General features: G+C 38.8%; 2 protein-coding genes and 1 long non-coding RNA gene across 5 annotated transcripts in view; 2 read left to right on the top strand and 1 right to left on the bottom strand.

Moving 5' to 3' along the window:
* LOC109291561 overlaps window positions 1-13,460 on the top strand; it is a 23,269-nt gene extending 9,809 nt beyond the window's left edge. Inside the window, exon 3 of the long non-coding RNA XR_002095884.1 lies at window positions 13,445-13,460. This is a non-coding gene — a long non-coding RNA (uncharacterized LOC109291561). The remainder of the gene's footprint in view (window positions 1-13,444) is intronic.
* DFNA5 (DFNA5, deafness associated tumor suppressor) overlaps window positions 1-17,286 on the top strand; it is an 88,030-nt gene that overhangs the window by 62,607 nt on the left and 8,137 nt on the right. The gene's annotated exons all lie outside the window — the stretch shown is intronic.
* MPP6 (membrane palmitoylated protein 6) overlaps window positions 810-17,286 on the bottom strand; it is a 65,454-nt gene continuing 48,977 nt past the window's right edge. For 2 of the 3 annotated variants that reach the window (XM_019508593.1, XM_019508592.1), the window contains exons 6-11: window positions 15,042-15,141; window positions 14,355-14,423; window positions 13,589-13,750; window positions 9,159-9,361; window positions 8,060-8,188; window positions 810-4,576 (exon numbers count right to left, since the gene is read on the bottom strand). In XM_019508593.1, coding sequence (XP_019364138.1) covers window positions 4,400-4,576; window positions 8,060-8,188; window positions 9,159-9,361; window positions 13,589-13,750; window positions 14,355-14,423; window positions 15,042-15,141 — 840 coding nt within the window. In that variant the 3' untranslated portion in view covers window positions 810-4,399. The remainder of the gene's footprint in view (window positions 4,577-8,059; window positions 8,189-9,158; window positions 9,362-13,588; window positions 13,751-14,354; window positions 14,424-15,041; window positions 15,142-17,286) is intronic. The other variant, XM_019508594.1, reaches the window with a different exon arrangement.

Here is a 17,286-nt window from a genome sequence, read left to right as displayed (position 1 = left end):
ACCACTCATCTTGGGCACTGAGCTCCCCTGCTCTTGAGAACCCCAGCCCCTCTCCCACTAATCTCAACTCGTTGAAGTTGGCCCTCTTGAAGTCTAGGGCTACTGCCTTGCTGCAGGCCCTTGACAACCTGCACTGGATGATGAATTCCAGCAAACGATGATCACTATCACCCAGGTGGTCAAGGACCTGGAGGCCCCTTACCAGGTCGTCGCCTGTGGCCAGGACCAGATCCAACAGGGCATTTCCTCTGGTGGGACTGTGCACCTCCTGAATTAAGTGGAGGTACTGTATCTCGGCCAGGAACCTCCTGGAACGGTCCGACCTGGCTGACTGTTCCTCCCAGCAGATGTCCGGGTCATTGAAGTCACCCATGACAACTACATCCCTTGCCTTAAGTGCCTCTGCAAGCTGGCCCGAAAATTCCCGGTCCAGCTCCTCCCCTTGGTCGGGGGGTCTGTAGTAGACCCCCACCGTTAGATCCCTCTCCCCATGGCCCCCTTGTATATTGACCCAGAGCACTTCCGCTTGCCCCTCTGACCTCATTTTGCTATGAAATAACCACTTGTGTATATGTAAGTGCACACAAAGCATTTACATTGAAATGTGTTTAAATTAGTCCATCCATGAAATAAGTTATCATTCTTGCCATTCTGACTCCATTTAAAGTAAAAGCTTTCATTCATTGAGGAAGCCAATATTTCCTCTACAAGTCTCTCTATATATGCAAAGAATTTTACAGCATCTCGTGCACTTCTTAATACAGGTGCAAGTTATAGATAAACAAAGAATTTTTAGGGTGGAATATCTGTATGCTTAAAAAAATATTTTATTACTTGTCACAATTCAGTTAGAAACATGGGCTAGTTTTACTATATCTCACCTTGCAGAAGTATTTCTGGATTAACCTTGGTACATCAATAACATGACTGTGTACACAAACATTTTCTGTTTTATCACCTACATACATACATATGCATAGATATCCATTTGATTTTTTACATCTTTTTAAAAACTATATTTATCTTGTAATAAACACCAGGTACCTTAAAAATGTAGCAGTACTTCCATTTCATGCCTAACCATCTATTATTTTTTTTAACGGTGAATCAGCATTAAAATTTACTTTTCAGCATCTGCAAAAACTGAGTGTTCAGTACTCAGCAAGATGCGCCAAATAAAAGGAAATCCTAAACAATAAGAAATCCTATACTTACCTAAAACTCCCAATATTATACGCATAACAACACTGTATATCTCGAGTATTTTCAATTTAAAGAGAGGGCAGTCATTGAACTTTTTCATTATTTGTATATTATGCAGTACAATCTAATTTGTGGAAACATCTTCTAGCTGACCATACTTCCTACCAATACTGTATTATTGCAAGTCACTTGTCTCTGTAAATAGGCTGGAAATTCTTAAAAACTATAAAAATGGCTTAAGATCTTTCAAAAAAATGTTTTTAAGTGTAAGAGATGTCCAGCCTTTCTAAGCTGGTATATTTGATGCAAACCTATATTTTCTTATATTAAAGGGGGGGAGGGAAAATCACACATTTTCTTAACAGCTGTTTTAAATTGAAACCACATGAGTTTAGACATCTAAACTGGTCCTGAATAAAGACAGCATACTTTGATAATCCAAGAAATTTCTTAAACAAACAAAAAGGAATTAGGTTCTCTTACAAAATTAAGTTCGGAGACCCAAATTATACCTACACTGGGTTTGATATACATGCATCCTGGCAGACAAACCTTTATCTGAGGGAATCCCCGAATCGTATTCCTTATTCACTTTTAAGAGGCTGGAATCTAGTGGTAATTGTGCTAATCTCCAGAGTGACAGATTTCACATTTTCTGCACTACTGAACACATGCTATACATATAACTACTAGAGTACCATGCTGATTGGATAGGCCCTTTCAACAGTATTGCCACTAAAACAAGGATGAAAATGGTACAGCAGTTTTCTTGGTGTGCAAACCTGACATGGTTTCATTAACAAAATGAAATATAACAAAAGCAACAGAACCAGTGGAGTTTACATTATGGTATAGAAAGGAAATTATACAAAATAGGGCTGGAAGGGATCTCAGGAGGTCATCTAGTCCGACTCACATTCAGGGCAGGATCATCTCTCCAAAGCATCTAGCGTTTGTGAATATCTTTCCATTTCACTTACTCGAGGTACTAGCCCAATCCACTTATGGCATTATTATAATTCCTGAATTTTAATTTAAACCTCATAATAGAGAGTATAGTATCTGTCTAGATAGCATATATGTTGGTCTCCTGTTACATAACATACAACAAAGGAAACTGGTAGTTTTAATTACAGACATAAAACTGTAGTACCAAGACTGGCTCATTAAAGTATTCAAACAATGAATTTACTATTTGTTGCTGCTAACTACAGTACAAGACTATTCCCCTCCAGGCATCTCCTAAATATCTGTGTCATCGAACCAGGCTCCTAAGAATAGAAAATGGAAGTGGCAGGCCGGTGCCATATTTATAAAGTCAATTAAATTTAATAAAAAACACAAACCAAATACATCCTACAAAACTTAACTAAATGAAAAGTGATAAATAAAGCAGTGATAAAAATCTTTTTGAGGATTTCAGACTTCCTTGAAAGACTGAAATCTCAGTACCAAGAGTCAGGGACAAGACCAAGGCTATGCAAAATTTTTGTATAACATTTACAAAATATACTGGAATCTTTAAAAAAATACCTCAGAGGTTTTAATCTTCTATAATATAACTTTGCTGAGACTTGCCATTTCTCTGTATAAAGTAACTATTTAAAACAATCTAAACCCTGTTTTCTTACACACAGGAAGTCTTTAAAAGACCAAAAGGTACGCTATTGTCTTATACTGTATCAGCCTCTTTTGAGTTTTTTAGTGAGTTGCCTTCTTGTTGGCATTGTACCTTATGCTTTGGTGTGGAAAAAAATTCAGAAGCCAGGTGCCTGTCACCATATGGAAAATAAATTAAGTGGGTAGATGACTGTAATTTAGGCACCTATACTGATATGTAATGAATGTGGCTATATACAACAAGTAGCATAACAAAATATGGTCACAAGAATAGCTTGTCTTACTGACAATCTGTATTTTCATTTTACACTCATTAAGCAGAATTTACATTAGCAAGTCTTGAAAAGATGAATGACTATGACCTTGGAAATAATGTGAATTATGCCAATGAGCGTACTAAGGAAGAATTATTTTATCACTAAACACAAAAAAGCCTGTTATGAAACAAAAGGTATAAACACTGATCTTCAGCATTTGACAAGTTTTCAATTTCACAAGCTATTCGGTGAAGAATGCAGTTTAAAACACAATGTAACAAATAGCACAAAACCCCCATTACATCACATTTCATAAAACACAACAGCTGAGCACTCACAAATATTCCCCAAAGTAAAATAAGAACCAGCTAACTAGCATAGGAGCTGAATTCACAGATCAATATACAAATACTGAACAATGTCTCAATGAAAGAACAGGTGTCTTTCTTTTAGTAATGTATTTTCAACAAGTGCGAATAAATAAGTCCTATACACTAAGCCTCAGTGCAAGGCTCCATATGATATGGTTCTCTCTCAGGCTACTACACCAGGATTCCAATTACAAAGAATTACATTACATAAAACCTTTCTGACAACAGTACCTCATTTGTAATGGGCTAAAAGGTCGGCCCCCAAAAGTAGCCTAATAAGTTGAGTGCAAGGTATTGCTTACATTATTTTTTAAAGATACATATGGGGGAATCTACAATACATTTGTCTAAATCATGAGACACATTAAGAACCTATGAAACTGCAAAAATGTAAAAACATTGAGCAGTAAGAAGCTGGAGCAAAGTAGCTGTGTGCTGGTTGCCACTTTAGTATTTAAAATGTTTGCTCCCGTAAAATTAGTTCAAGATGCTTATTAGGAAAAGTTTAGTGTTTTCTCCTATTAACAACTGACATATTACCAGTTAAACACTGACTTCCACAAGAATTTTACAAAAATTGTTTCAAGTATCCTTGTTTATCACAGTGAAAATGTAAGACCAAAATGCAAATGTTTAAGTGAATGATTAAAAGTTTTAGATGAAAAAGGCAAAGGTACTAAATCAAAACATATAAAAATGCTTCAACGCATTTCCTTCATGTGATATGAATAGAAAGGCTATCTGTAAAAAGTTAGAAAAATTAAAATAAGTTACATATTTAAGTACACTTTCCCTTCAGCGTTTTATATAAAAAGTCAGAATAGTGTACCATTTGAATATACACAGAGTAAAAATGCATGGGTGCTGCAGTTATCTTCTCTACGTGTCTTCTCAGCAGAATGCTTGTTGCAGCTATTTCATTTATTTAAGACCATCTTCAGAAATCTCTCAGTATACCCAGCTAATTGGGACCCACTGTGGCTCCAACCTTAATTTCTCTATAGCAGTCTGTAGTTTCTCAAAGGCTTTGTCTAGATTGTCATTTACAATGGTCAGATCAAAATAGTGGTTGTATGCTCTCTGAATCCGGGCGCTTTCATCAACTGTTTTTTTCAAATCAGTGTCCTGTGAAAAACATTTGAAACTAATTAAAATCTACAACATGGGCAAGCTGCTACAAGTTCAGAAGAAGATAACAGTAATATCAGTTTGTCAAGCACTGCAACTCGCTTCTAATTTTAGCTGTAATACTGAACAAGCAAAAGTTCATGTATTACAAATATACATAAAAGCTTAATTTAAAATATTTTGAGGGAGTTGAAAACAGTTCCAATTAAAGTCATTAGATTACTGTTAAGCATTATACCCAAGTTTGCACTCCCTCTTCAGCCAAAGCCCAGAAGGATGTTGCAACTTTGAGCACACACAAAGGATTCTCCATGGAAAGACCCTTCCAAATAGTTTCCTGTTCTGCACAAGCAACTGTCTGTGCACAGGGTACACAGGTATAGTTCAGGAACAATTGAGGCAGCCAGTGTTAGAAACCTTGTCCCTAAATATATTTGAATTTCAACAGAGACTGCTACAAAAGAAAGAATTTCTATACATGATTTTTTTAAAAACTCATGCTTCAGTATCATGGCACGAACTCTGGAAACCCTTGCTATTTTGGTCTACATTTCACCCAGTCTTTTCATCTGCACACATCTATTTCCTTGTAGGTCGCTACTGCACCTATTACTGCTGACACAATGTGAGCCCTGTTTCAAGACGGCAGCCAATGATTCTGTGGACCAAAGAATATAGTGCTAAAAAACCATTGTAGAAGTGTCAGACATGGCAGAAGTGTCACTTGGCATCCTTTGTTTTGTACTTCATTAATCCTGGATTACCCACATATAGCTTTGCCAAGAAAAACATGTCAAATCACTTCTGCACACAGACAATTAATAAAAGCCTGTGATCACCACTCAACTGTTCCTTTCCTTAAAAATAGATTTTAAGTCTTGATGTTCCTGTAAATTCACATTTAAAAGCCTACTTTCCCCACTGAGGTGTAAACAGAACTCCCTTTGCAGTTAAGTAAGGAGGAAACTTATTTAGTACCCTGGGAATCAGATGGACCAGAAGAAGTAGGGACCTTTGCAAGAGTTATTTATCTTAGAAATAATTAAAAATAAACCATTAATGAACAGAATTGATTCAACCCTCAGAATGTATAGCAGATATTAATTTACTCTGCAAGTGCTGCATGTAGAAATTAAATAGAAACACAAATACACGTGCACAGGTACACACACACACACTCTTTGCGTGAAAGCTTGCAAAGAATTTTTCCAACTATTTGAGTTGGTCTAATAAAAGAGATCAGATTTACCCAGAGAACCTTATCTGCCTATGTCGTTTGACCAACATGGCTACAACCTACACCCCTGAATAAAGCATGCAATTAAGGATAACCACAATCCTGAGAAGGAATATAGTAAAAAGAAGAGCTGGCTCCCACAAGCCATCCCTTAGATCCAGCACGGAATACCAGTTCCCTGCTTTGACAGCATCATAAGATGCAGAATTAAGGTTGCACATTCTTGTGCATGAGACTCCCTAGTTTGAAAAAGGAAATTCTAATCTGTATGATTTACTAGCACTCAGTCATGAATCATCAGTAGAATTTGAACCTTGAGCTACCAGTGTTGCAGCACAGACTGCTTGTACCAAAGCTACATAGTAGGGCTGTGCAAAGCTTTGGTCACCAATTTGATTTGGAGGAGATTCGGCCCGATTCGGCAGCCAAACTTCCAAATCTGAATTGAATTGGGAGACCCATTAAAAGGTCCAAATTGAATCCAAAGCCTCCAAATTGATTTGGAGAAGATTCGGAGATTCGGATCAGCCAGGGAGAGTCAGGCACAGCTGGGCAACTGCAGGTTCTCCTGTGACTTCTCTGGCTGTGCCTGACTATATTTGGGCGGGGGGGAGCCACAGGACAAACCCTGGATGCCCTGCCTGGCCTCTTCCCCTGCCCGGCCCCAGCCTCCCAGCACTTTAAAAAAAAAACAAAACAAAACCCTGCACTCATCGACTGCAGCAGTGAGGATCAGGACCTGAGAGCTTGTGTCAGAGCCCCCCCATGCAGTTTGGGACAGTGGGGAATCGCCCCCACCCTCCTGGCACCTGTCTGGCAACTGTTGCATCGTGTGGGTACAGTGCAGCTCAGCAGGGTGCTGTGTGCTGTCTGGGAGCTGGGGCAGCTCCAGAAATCATCCGGAGCCTGGCACTGCTCAGCCCCAGTGGCCCCAGTTCCCAAACAGCGCGCAGTGCCCTGCCAAGCCGTACTGCTCCCACACCATGTGGCAGGTGCCGTGTGGGTTCCAGGTTGCAGGGTGATCCCTGCTGCCCCATGCTGTATGGAGGGGCTCTGCCATGAGCCATCAGACGCCCTGACCACCACTGCTGCAGCCAGTGAGTGTGGGGCTTTTTTATTTTTATTTTTTGAAGTGTCAGGAGGCTGGGGCTGGGCAGGGGATGGGGCCAGGCAGGGCAGTCATGGGAGCTTTTCCCATGGCTCCCCCTGCACAGAGAAAAGCAGGCACAGAAGGAGACATGGGAGAACCTGCAGCCACCTGGCTGTGCCTGCCTCTCCCCGGCTGATCTGAATCAGCGCCAGATATCCAATTCTGATTCGGCCAAATCAAATAGGGACAGTGATTCAAATCACAGAATTGAATTACTGTTCTCTGAATCAGCTGAATCCGAATCTGAACTGAATACTCCCCTATTTACACAGGCCTACTACAGAGCTGTTAATTGACATCATGAGGCAGCTGCTTTCTCAGAAGGGAGCAGCAGTAATGGGTATATGCTGCTGAATCCAAGGAATGGTCAGGGGAAACAGCCCAGGTCTGGCTGCTCCACCAAGCCTCTGGAGTCAGGTGGGGAGAGTTCCTATCTGATGCCCTGGCCCCAGCAAGGGAGAATTGGCATCATATCCTGGGTCCTGGGGTGGCTTGTAACAGCCAGTTCTTTTTCACCTTCCTGGACCTCTATAAAGGTAAGGGACCAGCTTTTCCTTCTTGGCACCCTTCCTCTTCTACTCTGATAGGTCTGCGCTAGTCCCAAACATAGTATGTGTTACACCTGTATCAGTGCCATTAGCCTGGCCTCATTTGGCCCACTGTATTACTCAGGGAAGATTTGATGATTTCCCTTCTCCCACAATTTAACATTTTATATTTTAGGCAAATCTGAAAAAATGTGATGGAACAAAGAAAAAGCATTTTGGTAACATGAGATAATTCCCAAACATTTTTTTGCTGCAAATAATGCAAATGTGAGCCTCAAAAAGAGGCTATAAAAGATTCCTTCATCACAGAAAGGATTCCTTCCAAGACCCTGGCATTATAAATCCATGTTTTTAAAAATCTATATATTTCCTACTAAGTCTCTGATTTATTTAAATTACACTTAACTATGTAATCAATCACAAACCATGCCTGCCCCTTCCTTAGTGAAACTAAGATCTTTCTTTTTTGAGTGCAATTTAAATGGAAAAATGTTTAAGAAAAATCTGTTCAAAACAGAATTGTAACTAAGAAAGAATTGCCTTACAGTTAGAAGTTTTGTTGTAATTCCAGCATCCACAACAGCCTTATGCATGGCACGCAGTGTTTCTAACTCTGGAGCAGCAATAAATACGACATAGGGCATAAACTCTGAAGTCCTCAATACTTTCAGAGCCTAGAAACAAAAATATTATTTAACTGAACTAAAAAAAAAAGAAAGATTTGCATTTCTCAGTCATCAAACAGTAAAATATTACAATTCTAGTAAGGTATCATTAACACTTCATTCCTACCCTATCTTTAAAATGTCACCAAGCCAAAAGACAGCTTGAGATCCCCTTTTGAAACTGTCAGCACCATTCATACTTTAGCCCAGGGATGTCAAACATCTGGCCTGAAGAGCTGTTTTATGCAGCCCACCTGGCTGTTGGTGGGTTACCAGGAAAGAAAGAAAAAAAGAGCGAGCGAGCGAGCATGTGTGGCGGGGGGTGAGGAGGTGGGGTGGCACTTGAGGTCCCTGGGCCTTGGCGGATCTGTTCAGTGTCAGTACAGTCCTTGCTCACCTAGCAGCTGCCAGTCTTACTGCTGCTTGTCCCTGCTAGTCTCACCACTGTACCCGCCATTGTCCCACCACTATTCTTACTGCCACCTTATGCCTGAATCTGATCCTCAAAAGAGAACTGCAAGTCTTGATCTGGTGTGGGGCATGGAGTAAGTTTGACACCCCACTTTAGTCCAACATGTTCTGATCAGCGATGCAAAACACACTCTGATTTAATCCTTCACAGTCTGACCCAGCCCTATAACCTCTTCTAGCTTCGAGTGGCAGAGATTAAAAAAAAAAAAAAGGGAAAAAAAAGAAAAAAGGAACCTGTGTTTGCGAAGGAAAGACCAACTTAAATCTTCAAGCTTGACACATACCTCTCCATGTTACTCATAATAGTCCATGTTATTCATTTTAGGGCAGTGGTTTTCAAACTTTTTTCATTTGTGGACCCCTAATAAATTTCAAATGGAGGTGAGGACCCCTCTGAATTGTAAGTGTGGTTATTCACATACTTTTGACTGATAATAGTCATCTTTTGCAGACCCTTCAGACAGGTTGAAAACCATTGTTTTAGGGTATAGTATTACAGACAACATACCTGTGGGTTCACATCCAAGATGCATGTCCTTCCAGTCTGAACCACTTCAAGGATAGAATCTATTTTGGTGCCATAAAGGTTCCCTTCATATTCTCCATGTTCTAAGTACCTGCCAGCTTTAATATCAACCTCCATTTCAGCTCGTGACACAAACCTGTATGCTTGCCCATCTTTTTCATCATCTCTTGGTTTTCGTGAAGTAACTAAATATCAAATGGTTGACAAATCACAAACTAGATATAGAAAACCACAATACGCAGTACAAACACTTATATTAGATTTACTGTTAAGTTACTGTATATTTGTATAGACTTAAGCTTAAAATCTCTGACTACAACCCCGCCTATTCCATCTGTTTGTATTCTCTAATCCCACATTTTATGCTACTTTATATACCCTGTTATTTGTCTATTTCTTCTTCATCATCAGATCTCATTCATTCCTTATTCCATATTTTTTTTCATTTTTCCCCTTTACCAAACAATAGATAACACTTCAAAAACACTTAAAGGACATGAAAGTCAATAGAACCTACACTCTTACGTACCAAAGTCACTTTTGAAAATGAAATTTTTGCAGTCGCCAACCTTTCCATCCAATCCCTAAATGCTTGCTTCGCTCTAAAATACTCAGGGCCTATCTATATTGTACCCGTAGTGAAGTGAAGGGTTACCTTATGCTCACTTGGGAACTGGAACTAGACTAACCATGGAAGCGCAGAGCAAAATACTTGCATAGTTACCCTGCTGCTTAGGGTAATTTGTCACTTCTCAGCAAGTGAAAAACAAACAAACAAGATATTTTATCATCATTTGCATCTTCATCATTATGGAGAACTGTACATTTCACCATGACGCACCGTATGCTGTTGTGATGTTACTATTCAGATTTGCTTAGCATCAAAGAGCCCTAGTCGCAAATGCAGCCTAAACAATGGTATCAAATCCTACAATAATTAATATGATAAAAAAGCACAGATGGACTATATAATTAAGCTGAATAGTCTGAAATAACAGTTCAAAAGTGAGCAATAACAGACACTGTATCTATGACAGGTCCTATAAATTCTGCAGTCTGCATGAGAGGAAAGGTTGACATGGTACTGCTTTCAAGTGGATCCTATCTCAATGCCAAGCTTCTAAATATGTACATATTCCAAAAGAATCGAGATCAATATTGACAATATTTGAGAATAAGAGTATATCACCTTAACAAAAAAAAAAATCTTTCATGAAAAAATGAATAAAGTTTATTACTTAAAGAAACTGAGTGGCCTCTCTAAAGCTATTCCTTCTTACAAATAGGAATATTTGTTTGGTTCTGTATATATACACACACTTCTATCTATTTATAACCATATATACAAATAATACTGTATACACAGTTGTTATTTATCTTTAGATAAATTACTACGTTAGCTTGGTTAAACAGATTTAAACTTCACATTTTTGGTAGTACGTTGCTTAGCTATAACTTGCTTTTAATAGGAACCACACTATTTATGCCTTGAAGTGCCTAATCAACTGACCAAGAATACTCCAAGTTAAATTATATTAATATTGGCACATATTAACTGTGAGATGTCACAGTTGCAAATAATGTGATTTTAGACAATTACTTACTCTTCATGCTATATATTATCTTTTGCCTATACCAGTTATTAAACTGATTTCCAACCCATGCCCCTATGAAGAGATTATATTGTTATGCTAATATTGCACACTTATATTAGCACAACACAATATTATATAACATAACACAATATTAATAGATATACATATCGATTCTTCAGTGGTCAGGGTGATGGTTTAGAAAGGTTTGCAGAGGGAAATAAAACTGGGACTCCCAGGACAAGCCCTTGCTTTTCCTTGCACTGGGCACAAATTTCCCTGCATTATCTGTAAGTCCTAGCTCTCTTCATCTTGGGCTAGGCAGACATTAAAAAAAAAACACCTGAGGTGGAATCAGTCTAAGTTACATGGTTTTCTGTAAGCAGCGTAGTTTAGATCTGTAGCAGCAAACAGAAAGCACGTTTGGTGGGGGTAGGAAGAATAGAGGCATGCAGGCTGCCTATCTTAAACCAGGTTCCAACATTTTTAAACCAGTCTGTGTGCTGAACTTCTGTTCTGTTACAGGTTTAGACTGGTTTCTGATCACTTATACTGGTAAAAGTGTAATGTCTGTATCTGGCCTTAATACTAGTCCAATTACTTGCCTATGGGAAAAAAGAATAGATTAGACTGATCTAAGAATTATAAATGGTTGGGAAGAACGCATACAGAACTTGTAGGCCAATAGATTTCACAGAACAAAATACTGATAGTTTGATGCATTTCTTTACACTTTTCTTTTAGTTTGTGCAGAATGTGTATATGAACATGTTGAAGAGAGTCAGTCACCAAAAATATGAAAAATTAACACATAACTTCACCTGCCCAGTTTTTTACATGCTTACCACATGAAGTTATGTGAGGGAGGATGCCTCAAAGTCAGAATACTCCAGGGAGGCAACTACACCAGAACAAGTTGGTATAATGCACCAGCTTTTGATGAATGACAAAATATCAGCAGTCAGGAACATAGTTGTGATAATGGGAACATGAACTGGATCAGTGGATGCCATTCTCAAAGATGACTTAGAAATGAGAAAAGTATCGGTAAGACTCCAGTCACTGTTGTGCCCAGTAAGACTCACAACCTCTCAAAAGGCAAAGCAGAAATGATTATTATATTGGTGAACTGCTGTGCTTCCAAGAAGCCACCAAGAACAACCATCATGGAAGGCTGATTTAAGAGCACTGATTTTCCAGGACAATGAATCACCCCACATCTCAGGTTGCAAAGACCAGAGCAACCAAACGGGTTTGAAATGCTTCACCATCCAGTCCATTCATTAGATGTGGCTCACTCCAACTTGCACATGACCACAAGTTAAAGAACTTTGTGGAAAGAGTTTCAGTGGTGATAATAAGGTGGCTAGGAGTTTTTGAATATGCAAGACAGACTTCTACCAGAGAAGCACGGCTGCACCTAGCTGCACTGGACCAACTACACTGTTGTCAAGGAAAATTATATTGAAAAACAGTCCCTCTCTCCCTCCCCCTCCATTTCCTTTCCAGCAGACACACACACAGGGAGACTTTTTTTTTGCCACAGAAAACAGGATGATAAACTGTAATTACCCAAAACAACAGTTATGCAGCTGTATGTATATGCATTTAGGTGCAGAAAGGGAAACAGGAATAGAAACAGGTGACATCCTTCACTGCCTTTGTGCCGCCATAAAAATGAGAGAGGCACAAATGCCAGGCAAACAGACATCCATACCCTTGTTGCACCACAAATAGTGACTGCAACAAAGGTGGTATCAATTTGTGCTGCTTTTAGCAGTGGCTGTCTGTTTATTTTACGGCATGAAAGCATGGGCAGCGCAGAACTGCCTACACTCTCCAGCCGTGCCTGGCAGGCATTCCAGGGTTTTGAGGGACCTAATACTATGCACCCTGGGAAATCCTGGGCAGAATTGGGCCCCAAAAGCTCTGGGAGTTTCTGCCTAGCTTTCCCTACTTACAGAGATGTGAACCCAAGGATTGTTGAAGTGCACCTCAGTAAGCAGGGGAAGTCGGGGTTTCCTCACTCATACACATCCCCCAACAACCCTTGCTTACCAAGGCATACCCTGGAGATTCCAGGGGCACATCTCAGTAATCAGAGAAACCCCAACTTCTCCTGCTTATAAAGGGGCACCCCAGAGATCCTCTGCTTGCCAAGAGACAAGCCAGGCTCAAGGGGCCCAATCCTGTGTGGGAATTCCCATGTTGCACAAACCGAGCCTGTCACACCTTACCAGAACACACACTGCTGGTTGTCCTACCCATTGATGCTATGGGACAAGAGGTGATGTGCATGTCACTCAATGAAGCAGATCAGCTGTGCTGGGACACATCCCAACACAACTGCTCCACTTTGTTAGACAATGTCCGTTTCTACCCTACGATACTGCCATTAGAGACTCTGGGGTTAAATTCACATACTAAATTTCAAAAGAACTTCACCAAATAAATTGGGCATTTGGAAAAAATAGTTCACAGGCAAAATTTCACTAAGTGTTCATTATTATAATCTGAGGAACTTTTAGAATCACTCAGCCATTGATGATGATTGACATTCTAGAAAACACAAGACATACTGGAGTAATACTGCCAAATGTATGTATTGGAAGTCATTTCCTCAGTGTAAGCAGACGAAGTCTTGCTGTTCCAATTCACTGGAAAGACTGATTAGAGAAAATTAAATATACTATCATAAAATTGAACCCTCGTTACTTCCAAACTGAGATACTGGGATAAGGTTCAGATTAGAGTAGGTTTTCTAGATGAGTCATCAGTTTCTGGAAATAGGATCTTATAGTGGGAGTGCTGACAACTTACATGGCACTGTAGTTCCAAACCTAGTAGGATTCAATACTATAAATCTATTTTTCAAGCTTCTTCGACCAACTCCCTGGGCCCCTATCAAGACCAATGTCTTTCTCTGAAAAGGAGGCATTTTGGCTACCTCTTCATAAATCTGGATTTCATGGCGGTCAAATTCTACACAGAAAAAAAAAGAACAAAATACAGTTCAAGTCATTATTATATATATTGAAAACTTCAGCAATTCTGTTTTGTATACTCATATCACCTATTACTTTGGAAAAAAAATTCAAGTCTGGCATTTTGAGCATGATATTCCTGTGTTAACAGGAAACAGGAACACAGCAGATTCCTTCAGTCACAGTAAATTTTTAAAACAGAAATTCTTTAGCAGAGGGGTTTTTTTTTGGGGGGGGGGGGGGAAAGAGATGTTTAGATAATCATCACACCTTGGCAGTACTAATTGCTGTCCTAAAATTTTTAAAGAAATACCCTTTGAGTCTTTATTCGGTCTTCTGATGCATGTCGCAACACCAATACGTTTTCTTTGAGATCATGACTTAAAAATTTCAATGTTATATACCTACAAGTTTCTGAACTACCTGCAAACCAAGACTGCCTATTTTATCTGAGAACCTTCTGCTATAACAGAAATGCTTTAGCATGATACCGGGCACTGCAGGTTAAACTACATTTAAAATGCAGATGCAGAAATTTTACAAAATTCTGGACTACCCATTATAACACTGGAGCTAAAAGTAAAGAAAAAGGGAAAAAGTACCTGCATTTCTGGTTGTGAGGTACATCATCTTTTTCTTTTTTTTACTACCTATTGTCCCACAAAAAGGGCCTGAAAATAAGCAGAGGCAATAGTACTAGAAGCTCTTAAAACATTGTAACTTCTTGTTAAATATCTTTTCATAGTGGCTTATTCAATGTAAATTTTGGAATTACATCTACACTCATATTTTAAAGGATCACTGCAAATTATTTTTTAAAACCAAAAACAAAACATGTACTTCCATGAAGAGACTAAACACCACCATAACATTTTATATAAATTATGTGATTTAATAGGGCACATAAAATTAAATGTTCTGCATTAAGCTACCAGAAAACAAAATTTATAAAAATAATCAAAGAAAATAGTTTTCAGGAATTATTTAAATGCAATTTCAAAAGCAACGTGAAAAATAATAATAAAATGGGTACACCATGGCTGATTTTCCTATCTTTCCTACTTAATTTACCAGCAGGTCGTAAACAAAAACTCAGATATCTATAAAGAGTTAATATACATTTTGATCCTTGATCTTCCAGTCAAGGTCAAGATATAAAGATGCCTGAAATAATTAGGAATCACTTTCTGGACTGAAATCATATATAGACCTTTTTTTAGAAAGTATCTACATAAGAAAAAAAGGAAAGAGCATGATTCACAGAGAACTGTATGTGCATCAAACCTTACCTGAATTATCCCAGTCCCTTCTAACAAATGCCTTCCTCTTCTCTTCCAAGAACTGGCTAGGAATGAGGCCTGCACTTCCTCCTTCTTTGACATGGCTAGCCTAGAAAGAAATTAATAAGCAATAAAATCCTTTCACAAATATTTTAAATCTTAGTCCTGTAAAGCAACGAAGTAGGAAGTTTTCCCTCAGATCTTCATCCTGAAAGATGACTTCCTGAAAATATAACTCCTTTATCACACTATCAAGCTTGGATTTCTTAACGCTGTATATTGATGCAATTGTGATCATCATTTGGAGATGCAAATTCAACATGCAGGAGTAAAATGATTTTCTTCCCAGAAACACAATGGGGTTTTACTTCTGTTGTCCATTTAAGCATCTTAAATTCAAGAAAAAACAAAAACAGAGAAACAGTAAAAGCAAGAGACAACTGCTTCTTGATGAGGAAAGTATATATACTGTTTACCTCTTAATGAAGCATCAGAGGTTTATTAGTTCAGCCATAAAAAAGGACCTTTGCTGAAAATCTATACTCTCTCCAGTGTCCTCAGTATATTTTAGGCTCAAAATATTTAACAAAATCAAACATACTTTATTTAAAATATGGTGCAACTTTTTAGAGGCTCTGCCGTACATGTGCATTTATCCTACATACTTGCTGGAATCGAGATTCCTTATGTTAGACATGATTTTAAGTACAGACTACTGGTTTTATTTCTTTTTTTTTTTTTTTTTTTTTTTTTTTATAATTTCATAAACATGCTTTGTCGTATTTTCCTCATGCCTAACCATCTTGTCAAGTACTAACATCTTTGAACAGTCTGCTGCTTTTATAAGTTAATTACCATATCCAAGTTTCATAAACCAAACCCACTTACTGGTTATGAAGATTTAAAATTCAGATATTCACTACAGAAATCAATTTAAAGGCAAAACATCAAACTGGCAAAAAGTCTAAAATACAAATTGTGAACTTTTGTAGTTCTGGACCCTTGACAGCAGCTAGGTAGGTCTCTTTTGAAAGGAATTTTATAAAATTTGACTGTGTTATATTTACATCTTATTAGTAACTAGATTAAATGAAGTTAAAGTCTTTCTTTTTCCAGTCAAGAAATACTGGATGGTCTGGTCTCTGGCTGAAGAAGTTCAATGTCTACTTTGGTATATCTGCAAGTTAATAATACTTGCAATATACCACATCCTTGCTCCTGAAGTCAGCAATAGAGTGAAATACAGTAACCTTCTAATAGGGGCTTCTGTAAGAAAGCTTAATTTATTTTGTCTGGACTCCTATAAATTGTCACTTGTATGAGCTTGAAAATACAGTACAGGAGATAGAATGCAAGCTGAATATCTAGTCTACTAAAGGAGGTTCAAAGACCTTAATTTCTGCAACTTAACCAACTTGGGTAGCATGAGTTATTTTGCTCATTTTTGTGTACACTTTTACTTCTGTAGCTTATTATAATTTAGCCATTAAAAACGTTTGCTTTGATAGTCTTGTGGCACACTCAAATACTATAAACACTATAGAGTGGTAAGTGAATCATGTCCAACTGGCCACTCCTTATGGAGAAGCAGAAGCAAAAAGTTTATCATTTGAGCTGGAACTATAAATCAAGACCTTCAAAACTGTAGTTCTAACTCTGCTACTGATTTGCAGCATGTTTTGAATAAGTGGATTTCTTCAGCAGAGGTAAAAATCAACTCACCTAACCTTGCAAGGGTGCTGGTGATGATTAACATTTCTATAGGGCTTGAAACTGTACAGTGCTTAGAGCAGTGCTTTCCAACCTTTTTAAATGCCAAAAGGTGATCTCTTACTTAAAAGCAACCCAAGATCTACCATGTGCTGCTGCCACCCCTTTCCCCCGCCCAGCAGATAAGTCTGTGGGGAGGGAAAGTGGGGGGCAGATCGAGGCAGAGATAGAAAAAATTATTTGGGGGCACCCCTGCCCAGCAAGTAAGTCCCACCCAGCCAGGACCCCACTCAACTTACCTCTGCTCCTGCCTCTGCAGCACTGTCCCTCACTGCAGGGGCCCCAATCTAGTCCCCGTCCTTCCCTCCCCTACAAACCAACTTGCTGGGCTGGGGCACGAACATGCATTCACGCAGGCATCCCAGCCTCGGATTGACTCCAAGAGGCTCCAAGATCTACTGGTGGATCGAGATCCACTGGTTGGTGAGCACTGGCGTAGGGGGAACAAGTGCTAAGTGGACTCTCTGTAAAGGTACTGATCACA

Source organism: Gavialis gangeticus, unplaced genomic scaffold (assembly GCF_001723915.1).
Source record: "Gavialis gangeticus isolate Ggan-Ray unplaced genomic scaffold, GavGan_comp1, whole genome shotgun sequence".
NCBI lineage: Eukaryota > Metazoa > Chordata > Crocodylia > Gavialidae > Gavialis > Gavialis gangeticus.
The sequence above is the reverse complement of the archived record's forward strand: the minus strand, read 5'-3'. Positions and strand labels throughout refer to the sequence as shown.